Here is a 14,690-nt window from a genome sequence, read left to right on the forward strand (position 1 = left end):
ACAGGTTTAAAGGGTCCCTTTCACACCTGACTGAAAATACTAAATTTCTTCCATAATTTCAGTTCTGGAAAAAAAAACCACAAGACCAAAAAAACTACTACCATGTAGCTTCTTACAAACATCTCTACTAATCTAGGAAGCAAGTCTCCACTAGAAAATGCAAAGGTTTCACTATATGTGGTGCTAGAGCAATCTTTTGACTTCATTGTTCTGTTCTGTTTTCTATTGGAGTAGTTGATTTACAATGTTGTGTTAGTTTCTGGTTTACAGCAAAGTGATTCATTTATACATATACACATACTCTTTTTCAGATTCTAACTGAAGATAAAAATCATATCATCTTAGGCAGGGCTTCCAAGGTGGCACTAGTGGTGAAGAATCTTCCTGCCAATGCAGGAGACACAAGAGACACAGGGTCAATCCCTGGGTGAGAAGATCTCCTGGAGTAGGAAATAGCACCCCACTCCAGTATTCTTGCCTGGAAAATCTCATGGGCAGACGAGCCTGGCAGGCTACAGTCCATGGGACTGCACAGAGTTGGACACAACTAAGCACACACACACATCTCAATCAATATAGAAAAAACATTTAACACACACACCCATTCTTGATAAAAACTCTCAACAAATTAGGTATAAAAATAACATACTTCAACATGATAAAGGCCATATATAACAGGACCACATGTGTGTGTGTTAGTCTCTCAGTCATGTCCAACTCTTTGTGACCCCATGGACTGTAGCCCACCAGACTCCTCTGTCCATGGAATTCTCCAGGCAAGAATACTGGAGTGGGTTGCCTTTCAGTTATCATCAAAATCAATAGTGACAAGTTGGAAGCTTTTCCTCTAAGATCAGAAACAAGAGAAGGATGCTCATTCTCACACTCTTACTCAACATAGTATTAGAAGCCTTAGCCAGAGCAGTCAGGCAAAGAATGAAATTGTCTCTATTTGTGAATGACATTATTTAATATAGAGAAAATCATAAAGAGTCTACCTAAAACCTGCTGGTTAGTCAGCGAGTTTAGTAAAGTTCTCTGATACCAAAATTGGTATACAAAACAAAAGTCAGTACTGCTTCTATATACTAACAACAAATTATCTGAAGAATAAAATAATTCCATTTATAATAATATCAAAAAGAAGAAAATACTTGAAAATTAATCTATCCAAGGAGGTAAAAGATCTGTATGTTGATAACTATAAGGCATCGATGAAAGAAATTAAAGACAAAGGTATTCAGTGTTCATGATTTATAAGAATTGATACTGTAAAATGTCCAAAGCCATCTGTAGATTCACTGTGATCTATGTCAAGATTCCAGTGGCATTTTTTATACTAACAGAAAAAGCATTATGAAATTTGTATGGAACCACAAAGACCAGAGTCAAAGCAATCCTAAGGAAGAACAACAAAGCAGGAGGTATCTCCATTTCCTTTTCAAACTATATTACAAAGCTGAGGTAATCAAAACAGTATGGTCCTGGCAAACACATAACCCAAAGGAATAGAATCTAGAACCCAGAAATAAATCCATGTATACATATTTGATAAGGGAGCCAAGAATACTCAGTGGAGAAAAGACACTTTTCATTATAAATAGTTCTTGGGAAATGTAATATTTACATGCAAAAGACAAACCAGATCCCTGTCTTATACCATTCACAAAAATTACTCTAAATGGATTAAAGACCAGAAACCATTAAATTCTTAGAATAAAACACAGGGTGAAAGTTTGCTGATACGTGTCTGTCATAGATCCCTTTTGGATGTGATACCTAAAGCACAAGCAACAAAATAAACTGTATAAGCAAATGAGACCACATCAAACTAAAAAAGCATCTGCACAACCCAGGAAGTAATCAACATGATGGAAAGGCAAGCTGTGACTCATACAACTCAATAGCAAAAAAAAAACTAATTTAAAAACTAGGCAAAGGATCTGAATAGACGTTGTTCCAAAGAAGATATTTAAAGGCCCCACAGCTATATGAAAAGATACTCAACATCACTAATTATGAGGGAAATGCAAGTCAAACCCACATGGGGACATATCAAAAAGAGTATTTGTCTGCTCAGTTGTGTTCGACTATTTGTGACCCCATGGACTGCAGCACGCTAGGCCTCCCTGTCCATCACCAACTCCCAGAGTTTACCCAAACTCATGTCCACTGAGTCGGTGATACCATCCAACCATCTCATCCTCTGTTGTCTGCTTCTCCTCCTGCCTTCAATTTTTCCCAGCATCAGGGTCTTTTCAAATGAGTCAGCTCTCCACATCAGGTGGCAAAGTAATGGAGCTTCAGCTTCAACATCAGTCCTTCCAATGAACACCCAGGGCTGATCTCCTTTAGGATAGACTGGTTGGATCTCCTTGCAGGGACTCTCAAGAGTCTTCTCCAACACCACAGTTCAAAAGCATCAGTTCTTCGGCACTCAGCTTTCTTTATAGTCCAACTCTCACATCTATACATGACTACTGGAAAAACTACAGCCTTGACTAGACAGACCTTTGTTGGCAAAGTAGTGTCTCTGCTTTTTAATATGCTGTCTAGGTTAGTCATAACTTTTGTTCCAAGGAGTTAGCGTCTTTTAATTGTATACCTTAAACTTGTACAATGTTATGTCAGTTATGTCTGAATATAATTGACAAATCATTAAATGCCAAGTTTTAATATATGCGACATCAAAATAATGGATTGAAAATTCATACAGCATTTTGTATTCCCCATAACTCAAGCACCTATTTATACAATGTCTCAAATTCTTTTATTTCATTAATAAATTATGAAATAATTATTCTACAGCCAGGCAGAATTAAAATTTTTCTTGCAGAGGTTCAGGATGTATAATGTCTGGAAACATTGTTGGTTTTGTTGCCGTAACCAGTTATTTTTTTTATGTCTAGCTTTGTGTGGTTTGTAATGTCTGTGATTAACATTTCCCTTCTGGTAAGGTATTTTATTAATAAAATTATAAGAACAGTATTGTAAGGTACTGGACAAGGTACTTATTTCACAGCTGAAAAACACTGATCTGCATAAACAAGGCAGTCTAGTATGGGTAGTTAAGAGCAGGAGCCCTGGGGCCAGCCTGCCTGTGTGTGAATTCTAACTCTGCCTTCAGTGGCCTCTTTTTTTTTTACTTTTTTGTGACTCTCTTTCCCTACCTGTTAAATGAAGATGGATATATAGAATATCTCCTAGTGTGTTACAAGATTAAACGTTAACATATGTAAGACTTAAAGCCAAGACTGGCACGTGATAGGTGTCAACGTATGATTCATTAGTGTTGACATATTGCATTAAAACTGTCTTGATTGCATCTCAAGTACAGTTCTTAAGAACAGGATTTTAGGGATGTCTGAATTCATTCCAGAGTATTAAATGTTTTAAATGGTATCCTGCCCTGCCCCCAACCCAGGCTTAAAATGAAAAACTTTAAACTTAACTCCCTATCAGAATTAGATACTAAAATTCCCACTTACTCTTTGCTTATAAGCCTTTATTGATCCAGTGGGGCCTGTTAGGCAAGGCTCCTCTCCCTCTGCCCCATCCCCTCTGATACATAGCTTGCCAGATTACCCTTGTCAGCATTGGCCCAGTTGAGCTCCTAGAAGCTGTTCGAGGCTCACTACCCCCATGATAAACTCTAACAGTAATGTGGTATTTTTAATTTGCAGATAATACAGCAGACACACCAAGTAGTAGAAACCGAGCAAAACAAAGAAATTGAGAAATGGAAAAGACTTGCACAGCTGAAGAATCGGGAGCTGGACAAGTTCCGAACGGAGTTAGATTCGATCTTGGATGTTCTCCGAGAGCTGCACCAGCAGGGGGTGGTCGTGCCAGTTGCTTTGGCAGAAGTGAATGCACCAGAGTATTAGTAGAAACTCACATGTCACGTGACGTCACAGAGAGGCCTGAAGATGGTTGGGGTCCCTATAGAAGGAGGCTTTTGAAAAAAGTGTTCCAGTATGTTGCTGGAACACAACAACATTTCAAAATAAATCATATTTTACCAGCTAGGGGAAAATAAGAGCAGCATTAATGATGTATTTTACTGGAAAAAATTAGTCATCAACATTTTAAATAATTTACAGACAAGTCCCTTTATGGCAGATGATAGAATGGGTGATATTTATTGCAAAAGGCCTCACTTACACACCAGCTATGGGAGGAAAACAAAATTGCAGATACTTGGCCATTATTGACTAGGTGTGTATTTCTAATTCTCACCCAGAAGAACAGCTCCTCTTTCTCACAGAAACGGGGGGCAGTGTGAGCACAGTGGCTCAGACAGTCACCAGTGTAATGGTGCCTCAGGTTCATTCTGATTAGAGTTGAAACTTGCGGACAGGTAGTGAGCTCTCGTGTTCTCCCAGATTTCCACTCCTACCTCTAGGTGCCTCATTTTGTACCTGATACAAGGTGCAAGGAATATATCACAAGTAATAGGGGAATTTGATTTATTCACTGTGTGTGAATGTCTCAAATGCCAGTCCCTCTTTCGTAACTCTAAGGTGATAAACAGAATGTAACATTTTTACTTCCTTTAAGAAGGAAATATATGTTCACTAAAGAAATTAAAAGCATGCATAAAAGTAGCCAGATTATTCTCTTACTTCACAGTTCCATTTCAAAAGCAGATAGTAGGCACGTGAGATGCTGGTACATGAAAGCTGTAGCTGGGTCTTTCCCTGGTGGCTGCTTTGTTTTCAGATGTTCTTTTTATTTTATTTTATTTTTTTAATTTTAAAATCTTTGATTCTTACATGTGTTCCCAAACATGAACCCCCCTCCCGCCTCCCTCCCCATAACATCTCAGTGGGTCATCCCCATGCACCAACCCCAAGCATGCTGTATCCTGCGTCATGTTCTGGCTCACTGCTGTCCAATAGGAGGATCCTGTGAGCCCCATGTCACTTTAAACATTTTATAGCCACATTTAAAAAGGGAAGAAGAAACAAATGAATTTTGGTAATTTATGTAATATATCTAAAATAATATAAAAATTGGGATTGTACATTCTTTTTTTATCCTAAGTTTCCAAAATCAGGTAAGTTTTCCATTTATAGCACATCTCAGTTTGAACCAGCCACATTCTAAGTGCCCAGTGACCACATGCCAGCAAGGCAATTCTACAATAATCATTACAAAGTGAAGTATTTTATAAAGGACATGTGAAGTAGAACTTGGCAAACTTATAGGTATTAAATGTGAAATGTGGAAATTAAATATAAGGAATACAGTTAATGTCTTGATGTCCAGCATTTGTAATGTCCTTTTCCTGAGGGTAGAAAGCATTAATTATAGTTTGCTGTTTTTTTTTGTGAAAGAGTTGTAAGTTATAAACTATTTTGGTTATTACTTGAGTGTGTTTTGTATACTTTTTATCTGCACACCTATTCATTTATAACTGTACCTTCCCTTTGTCTTTTTGACTGACTCTCCATGGGCTACTCATTCTAAGCACAAGCATGGCTGATTCTGAAACACAAGTAGTACAGACATCAAACATTATCAGTTCCAGAGAAGGTACATCCTGTTTTGATGAGGACTCCATGTTTTGGAATAAGCTGCACATGTGACAGCTTCAATTTCATTTACAGAGTAAAGGTCCGTATGCACTATCAGAACTGTTAGTTACAACCAGAAACCTCAGAGACAATATCTCAGCCCTTAGTTTTTGCACTGAGGGTCTAGGATGAGAACACAGGTGGACACATTTACACCATCTTGACAAAAAGAAAGGCTTTTATGAAAATTCAAACTCCAGAGATTATCAGTTCTCTTCCACCAGTTCTATCCCCTCACAATGTCATAAGACACCTGCATCCACAGGCTTGCTGACCCTCCAGGAAGGACAAAATTCAAGATTCTGCTCAAGATTCAAGGTTGCTGCTCACACCATTGCTTTTGTGTGAGCAGAGAGGTTTATGATCAGATCTATTACTTAGCCCACAGTATTCCATAACTAGCTCTACCCATTGACCTTCAGAAATCCAGGCTTTAATATTAGGGTTCCATTCCATACTGGAAAAATTCTAAATCAGTGACTAAATACCAAGAAGATGGTGGCCAAACCTAAGGGTGCTAATTGGGGAGGTTCAAAATCTACAGGCACCTTATTTAACAAGTCATTTTAATTTATCCAAGATTAAACACATTCAACGTTATTCAATGGCTGTCCTGCTTTGAAGAACCCATTAGCGATGAATGGGCTTCCCTAATAGCTCAGTTGGTAAAGAATCTACCGGCAATGCAGGAGACCTGGGTTTGATCCCTGGGTTGGGAAGATCCTCTGGAGAAGGGAAAGGCTACCCACTCCAGTATTCCAGCCTGGAGAATTCCATGGACTGTAAAGCACCTGTCCAGCTAGTAGTTCCTGGTCCAAACCTATTTCCTCCTCTCTAAAGCAAAGTATTGGAAGGACTGATGCTCAAGTTGAAACTCCAGTGCTTTGGACAGCTGATGCGAAGAACTGACTCACTGGAAAAGACCCTGATGCTGGGAAAGATTGAAGGCAGGAGAAGGGGACAACAGAGGATGAGATGGTTAGATGGCATCACTGACCCAAAGGACATGAGTTTGAACAAGCTCCAGGAGTTGGTGATAGACAGGGAAGCCTGGCACATTGCAGTCTATGGGATCACAAAGTCAGACGCGACTGAACTGAAAGCAAAGTAGGTCTGGGTTTGTTGAAAGCTTCAATCACGATCACCTAAATAGTGCAAATAGGAATTTTTCCCATCAAGGCCTACTTTATAGGACTGTCGTAAGAAATACATTTGAAGAGTAGCATAATCAGGTCCTACAGAGGAAAGGCACCACGTTCCATCAGTGGAATAAAATGGGTTGTTAGTAAATTCAGTAGCAAGAGGCTAGACTTCGTGGGAAAAAGGGTGGGCGGTGGTAATTGTACCAGGTGTGCCTCCTTGGAGCACAGAAATGAAGAGGCAAGAACACGGCAGGAATCTGACCCAGTGACCTAGTCTCAGGAAGCCTGCCCTGAACATAAACCCTTTCGGTGGCCTTCCAGTGTCCCCTGCCATAGGGTAATTGATATTACAGTAAGAAGACCTGATGCAGAGGGCATATGTAACTCCCTGGAGAAAGGTCTGGAAGGAACTTGGATTTGTGAGGCAGGTAAAAGTCATTAGAGAAGAACTGTTTACAAAAGGGTTAAACTGAGCCTGCTCATTGGAGAAGCCTGAGTGGACTGATGATCCTGGTTGGTTTTTTCCCATCAGCGTCAGGAAGTGTAAATGACCAAAGATATTTGCATGCCCACATCTTACCTGTTTTGCTCATCATCCTGGCCATGCGCAAGGAGCACTCATGAGATCAAGCAGGTGCTTACTCCCCTGACTTGGGGTCAGAACCTTCATAGGAGCCTAGTTCCTCACACATAATAGGGGCTTAGTAAATTTATCACCTTCTGTTGTCCTTGGACCTTCATCTACATTGCAACCCTTTGCTCCCGTCAACCCCCAGAGATCACAGCTACTCTCGTACAGCACAACTACTGCTACCAGCAGGGTAACCCTGGGTCTGCATCTCTACTGTTCCTTTCTCCTGGGTGCCAGCCCCTGTTCCCAGTTCCTGCCCAAGTTACCCAGTGTCCTCAGAAAGTCAATTGTGTTTGAAACCAACTCCTTTACATCTCTCCCTGAAACCAGTTGCCCACTGCCCTGGGTTTCAACATTCTCCAGTCAGTTCCAAACTCTAAGGCATCCTTGACCATCTTTGTCAACCTGGGATGCTGTAACAGATTACCATAAATTGGGTAGCGTAATACAACGAGCATATTCCTCAAGCTCTGGAGGCTAAGTCTGAGATCAGGGTGTTGGTGATTCCTCACTGGAAGACAGCAGACTTCTCATTGTATCCTCATATGACCGAGGGCAGAGAGACACAAGCTCTCTTGAGACCCTTATAAGAACACTGATTCTATTATTCCGGAGGGATCCACTCTCAGGACCTCACTTAATCCTATTTACGTCCCAAAGGCCCTGCCTCCTAACACTGGGAAACAGGGTTTCAACATGAGAATTTTGAGAGGACGCGCACACTCAGTTTATACATTGACTAACTCCACAGTGTGGAGTTATTAAACCTGTAGCCAATTTCTTCAAAATAAGGCTCGTATCAATCTGTCCTTTTCCGCTCCCACATCCACCACCACAGAAGCCCTGTCACCGTTTCACTTATTTTTCTGGTAGAGGTTTATTCTATTCCTCTACTCCAATGTTCTCACTCCAAATAGTCTGCGAGACAGCACTGCCAGCTCTGCCTCAGCGCCCCGTGATCCCCCTGCACCAGAATCCTCACCCCAGCCTCCCTCTCCATCAGACCATCTCCACCTCTTACACAGATCTTCCCTAAGTTAGTTTTCTACTACTGCTGTAGCAAATTACACAAACCTAATGCCTTCAGCCAGCATGGATTTCTCACCTCACCCTTCTGGAGGTCAGGGATCCAACACAGTTCTCGTCTGGCTAAAATCCAGGTATCAGCAGGGTGTGCTCCTCCTGGAGGCTCTAGGAGAGAATATTTCCTTGCTTTTTCTGGTTCTCAGAGGCCACTCACATTCCTTGGCTTGTGCCCTCACTTCCTCCACCTTCACTGCCAGCAAGCTTGCATCCTCTCGGTATATTCTTCCAAGATTATGTCCCCCTCTGACTCTAAGCTCAGCTGGGATGTGTTCTCCTCTTTTAAGGACCCAGGTGATTAGATTAGGCCCCCCTGCAGGATAATCCAGGCTACTCTTCTCACCATCTCCTCTCAGGATCCCCTTTTCCCATCACACTCAGGGTTTATGTGACACTCACCTTGGGTAATGATTCCTCTTGTGAGCAATGTAAGGCTCAAGACACTTATGAATGGCGTGTTTGTTTTTTCTTCCTTAATCTTTCCACATTCGTTACATCTGGTGAGTATATGAACCCTGTTTATTTGCTGCTGCTGCTAAGTCACTTCAGTCGTGTCCGACTTTGTGCGACCCCATAGACAGCAGCCCATCAGGCTCCGCCGTCCCTGGGATTCTCTAGGCAAGAACACTGGAGTGGGTTGCCATTTCTTTCTCCAATGCATTAAAGTGAAAAGTGAAAGTGAAGTCGCTCAGTCATGTCTGACCCTCAGCGACCCCATGGACTGCAGCCTACCACGCTCCTCTGCCCATGGGATTTTCCAGGCAAGAGGACTGGAGTGGGGTGTCATTGCCTTCTCCGCTGTTTATTTGCAGCCCAGCACTAATCTTTAACAAAGCATCATGCGTTTAAAAGGCAATTTATTAGAAGATAGAAATCCTCTTGGATTTTTTCCCTAAAATATCTGTAGTCCCCTTTGCCATGTACAGTAACATTTTCACAGCTGGCTACCTTGTGGGGAAGGGAGGGACATTATTCTGCCCACCACACTCCCCTTATTCATACCAACCTGCTGATCTTCAAACAGGTTTGCTCCCTTCCTCCTTGATCGTCTCGTTCCCACCACTTCCTTCGTTTGCCATGCCTACATCAAATGTCTGATCATTGTTCTCACTGTATATACACACACACATCCCCTACCCATTTCTTTATTTTCCTAGAATCTTCTAAAGGAATCAAATCCATAACGATAATGATGATATTGACAATGATTGCAGGGGCCTCTCAAGGACTCTGATCAAGAGGGAATCTTTGCAAGTATGCTGCAGAAACAGGCTTAACTGCTGTAGTGTTTAATGGAATCAACTAAGTTCATCATTTTTTGAAATGTTATATCATTGTATTTAAGATTTTAATATGAATTTTCTTTAACCACTAACCAAGTTTTTACTCTAGGACAAAACTCTAAAAGGATTTCTATCTTCCAGTGAATTGGGTACTATCCTTTCAAACATGTGATCCTTTGAAAAAGATTAGTGCTGGGCTGCAAATAAATGGGGTTCATATGATCTCACCAGATGCAATGAATGTGAAAAGACTAAGGAAGAAAACAAAAAGCCTTTCTTCAGTGTCTTAAATCTTAAATTGCTTACAGAGAAAACATTACTAAGGTGACTGTCACACCAACATAATGCCTGCATGTAATAGGAAAGCTAATTTTCCCAAGCATATCATTATGCTGCTAATTTGTTAGGTGCTAAAACAATTTCCTCATTGTATATGTTCCTAATAAGTACGGAAAAGTTTAGGCTCTACAAAGAAAGTTAAACCTATTCCTCTGCTGCCAAATCTCTAGACTGAACATCCCCATAAAAAGGACATGATTATACTTCCTACAGAAACTCTTCCTGAGAAATAACAGGCTTTTAACTGCAGTTCCCCCAGTGGAGGGCTAGAGTAGGATTGGAGGGAACCACTAGAAACACAGTAGGTCTGAGGTGAGGTACCCCTGCCCTTGGCAGCCAAAGATATCATTGATGTCTTTATGGATGAGCATTTTCCCAAAAGTTCAATGAATAGGGAGAATGTGAACAATAAGTAGATTGTTAAGACAATTGTTAAGCTGCATATAACTAGCACCACAAGTCAAATATAGTATATTTGATATTTGGAAAACAATTATCTTATTTTTCTTTAAAATTGCATTAGTATCAATAGAAATAATAAAGAATGAGCCATCTTGGAGGTAACAATAGAAAAAACTATTCTAAATCTGTCAGATTACTTGACAACAGGCAGGAAATGAGCTAGATGTCTTCACAGACATCTCAGTGTCAGACTCACTCCTGCAAAGTATAAAATTAGGTTTTCAGCAGACAGAGGGAACAAAGCCAAGATTCCTGGATCTTGAGAGGTTTACTATATGGCAGGGGAGATCAGACAAATACATGTAGCCAAATATGAATAAGTGAAATAAAAGTATGATGAAGTGTGAATGGTGCACAGAAGAAAGAGAAACTCCTTTCGCTTGGGATCTGGAAAGCCTTTTTTGGAAAATGTGGTTTTGGAGATGATCAAAGAAATGGGTGGAATTTTGGTAGAATTGTATGTAAGGAAGGGAATTTAAAAACTGATCCTAAATTCAAATAAAAATGCAAAGGATCCCAAGTACCCAGAACAACTTTGAATAAGAAAAACAAAGTTGGAGGACTTAAACAATCTGATTTTAAGAATTTTTGAAGCTACAGTAATCAAGAAGTATGGTCCAGAACTAAACCAATACATATATGGGCAACTGATTTTCAGTATCAGTGCAAAGGCAATTGTGGAGAAAGGATTTTTTTTCAACAAATAGTGCTGCAACAATTAGGTATCCATATGCCAAAACAAAAAAGAATTTCAATCTATACTTTTCTATGTACACAAAGATTAACTCAAAATGGATTACAGATCTAAATAGAAAATCTAAAACTATAAAACTTCTAAAAAAAATAGGATTAAACTTTTATCACTTGGGTTTGGCAAATATTTCTTTGCTATAACACCAGAAGTATGATCCATTTAAAGGAGAAATGAAGTCACTCTGAAAAAGAATTTATATTGAGAATAAAGAACTCTCAAAACTCAATAATAAAGCAAACACCCCAGTATGACAACACCCCTCAGAAAGATATCCAGACGGATAATAAGCACATGAAAAGATGCTGAATGGAATTTTTCAGGCAAGAAACGAGTGGACTGCCATTTCCTCCTCCAGGGGATCTTTCCAACCCAGGGACTGAACCAGGATCACCAGCACTGCAGGTCAGATTCTTTACCATCTGAGCCACCAGGGGGGCTTATTAGTCATTAGTGAAATGCAACTAAAAACCACAGTGAGATACTATTATACACACATACTAGAAAATTAATAAGACTGACCTTGCAAAATGTTGGCAATGAAGTAAATCAATAAGTGAATAAATAAGAATTCATATAAACTACAAGGAATTCACAGTAACATTTAAACATTTTAGAAAACTGATAAGCAGTTTCTTTAAAAAGATAAACATCTAAGATATGACCCAGATATTCCTCTTCTAGGTGCTTTAGAAAATAAAAGCATATGTCCATAGAAAGACTTGTAACCAAATATTCACTGCAGTTTTCTTTATAGTAGCCAAAATTATAAATAACCTCATATCCATCAACAAGAGAATTAATTAACAAATTATGGTCTATCCAAACACTACTCACAATAAACTACTCAGCAATAACTCAGCACTCAGCTGGTAAAGAATCTGCCTGCAGTGCATGAAACCTGGGTTCAATCCCTGGGTTGGGAAGATCCCCTGGAGAAGGGAAAAGCTACCCACTCCAGTATTCTGGCCTGGAAAATTCCATGGACCGTATAGTCCATGGGGCTGCAAAGAGTCAGTCACCACTGAGTGACTTTCACTTTCAAATGTTTTAGAGAAGGAAATGGCAATCAATTCTAGTACTATTGCCTGGAAAATCCCATGGACAGAGGAGCCTGGTAGGCTACAGTCCATGGGGTCGCAAAGAGTCGGACATGACTGAGCGACTTCACTTTCCTTTCCTTTCCTTTAAACACTACTCAGCAAATAATAATAATAAGCTACTAATACAACAGGGATGAATCTCAAAATAATTACACTGAATGAAAACAGTCAGACAAAATAGAGTAGATACTGCTTGAATCCATTCATACAAGTATCTTGAAAACGCAAGCCAATATACAGTGATAGAAAGCAGATCAGTGGTTTCCAGGGCAAGAGATGGGAAGAGAGGGATTACAAAATGACAGAAAACTTTTGGGGGTGATGGGTGTGTTCACTGTCTTGAATGTGGTAATTGTTTCTTGGGGATATTCTTATGTCAAATGAATTAAATTGTATGTTTTACATATGTGAAAATTATTTTGCCAAATATACCCCAAAGCTGTTTTAAGAAAAAAAGTTCAGTCCTGACTCGCCTCAACTGGAGTAAGATGATAGCCCCTCACTCTGGCTGGCTCATAGGAAGAAAGGGGAGAAATTTCTTTCACAGAAGATAACATACGATGCATCAAAGGATTTTTCACTCACAATGTCTGCCATGTAACAAAAATTTCTAGATGTGAAAAGTGTCAAGACTGTATGATAGATAATACGAGAATAAGAAACATTAAACAATTAATGCAAACTCACAGATGATGCAAAGAGATAACAATAAAAACTATAAAATAATTCCATTAATATATCCAAGGAAATAGGCAAACTTGTGGGTAAATAGATGACAACATAAAGATGTTCACCAGAGAAACATGCTGGCGTGTACTTTTAAGAAGAATCAAGCTCATACTCTAGAACTGAGGCTTTCAGTTCTGGACACAAGGTGAACTAAACTAATTTGAATCCCTTTTAAGTAAAATTTTTATTAATAGTTATCCTGGATAAAATACAATAAAAATAATATAGAGCTAAATATGAAGGAGAAGTTCGCAGGTGACATGTATTAATAAAAAGGACACTTAAAGCCAGAAAAGCAAGCTTTTAAGTTGATGCCACAATACCCTGGAGGAAAGAGGTTTTAATCTGCATAGTGAATAGGGCTACACTGTCCATTTAGAAATAAAAAGGGGAGTTCACACCAGATGTAGAGCCTTCCTTTATAGAACCACCCCCGGATTTGCATGCTCAATCACGCAGTCGTGTCTGACCCTTTGAGACCCTATGGACTGTAGCCCACTAGGCTCCTCCTTCCATGGGATTTTCCAAGCAAGAAGGGTTGCCGTTCCCTCCTCCAGGAGATCTTCCTGATCCAAGGATTGAACTTGAGTCTTCTGCATCTCCTGTGTCTCCTGCATTGGCAGATTCTTTACCACTGAGCCACTTGGGAAGCACCTGGGAAACTCCCTGCATAAAAGAGCTGCCTCTTCATTGAAAGGGAGACTCAATGAACTCTACATGCAGACACAGGAAAAAGATGAAGCAATTGGTGCTGCCAGGATCTCCAGGAAAAAAATCAAAGTCTCCCATAAAAAATCTAAACTCCAAGCCCATGCTTCATGTGGATGTGGAATTCAAATGGATATACTCTCTTTATGATTCAGGAATTCTCAAGCAAAATCTTAACAATTTCAGATTGATCAAATCATTTGGGGCCTTAGGATAAGCAATACAAATTGTTCTCTAGGGAAACTTTTGTAAGCTAGAATGTGTGAGATAACCATAGGAAAAAACAATACATGCTGAAGAGCTCACACTATGCTCCCCATGCATCCATGCATATAATATACACAAGACAAAAAACAGAAGTAAATAATTGGCATGAGGAAGAAGTAGCTAATCCTCAAAGCCAGGATGATCACTATTCCAGAGTCTGAAATTATGAAACAATCTAAAAGAGAACATAAAATAAGTTTGATGAAATCATTAAACATAAATCATAAAAAACATAATAGAAATCAGGATATCAAGATAAAAGATCAATTTTTTAAAGAACTAAACATAACTTATATAAATAAATTAGATCTTACATATAAAATTCAATGGTCATTACAGAATATTGAGTAAAGTTCCCTGTGCTACACAGTAGGTCCTTGTTGATTATCTATTTTATATACAATAGTGTATATATGTTAATCCCAAACTCCTAATTTATCTCTCTCCCCATCTTTCCCATTTGGTAATCATAAGTTTGCTTCCTAAGTCTGTGAATCTGTTTACGTTTTGAGATAAGTTCATTTGAATCATCTTTTAAGAGTCAACATATAAGCAATGTCATATGATATCTGTCCTTTTCTTACTTCACTCAGTATGATAATTTCTAGGTCCA

The 14,690-nt window shown here is 39.4% G+C and overlaps 1 protein-coding gene across 1 annotated transcript in view; it reads left to right on the forward strand.

Moving 5' to 3' along the window:
* The window catches only part of CEP162 (centrosomal protein 162), a 93,030-nt gene extending 88,759 nt beyond the window's left edge, over positions 1-4,271 (forward strand). Inside the window, exon 26 of the mRNA XM_068985367.1 lies at positions 3,684-4,271. Coding sequence (XP_068841468.1) covers positions 3,684-3,887 — 204 coding nt within the window. The 3' untranslated portion in view covers positions 3,888-4,271. The remainder of the gene's footprint in view (positions 1-3,683) is intronic.
* Positions 4,272-14,690: the final 10,419 nt, after the last annotated feature.

Source organism: Capricornis sumatraensis, chromosome 13 (genome assembly GCF_032405125.1).
Source record: "Capricornis sumatraensis isolate serow.1 chromosome 13, serow.2, whole genome shotgun sequence".
NCBI lineage: Eukaryota > Metazoa > Chordata > Mammalia > Artiodactyla > Bovidae > Capricornis > Capricornis sumatraensis.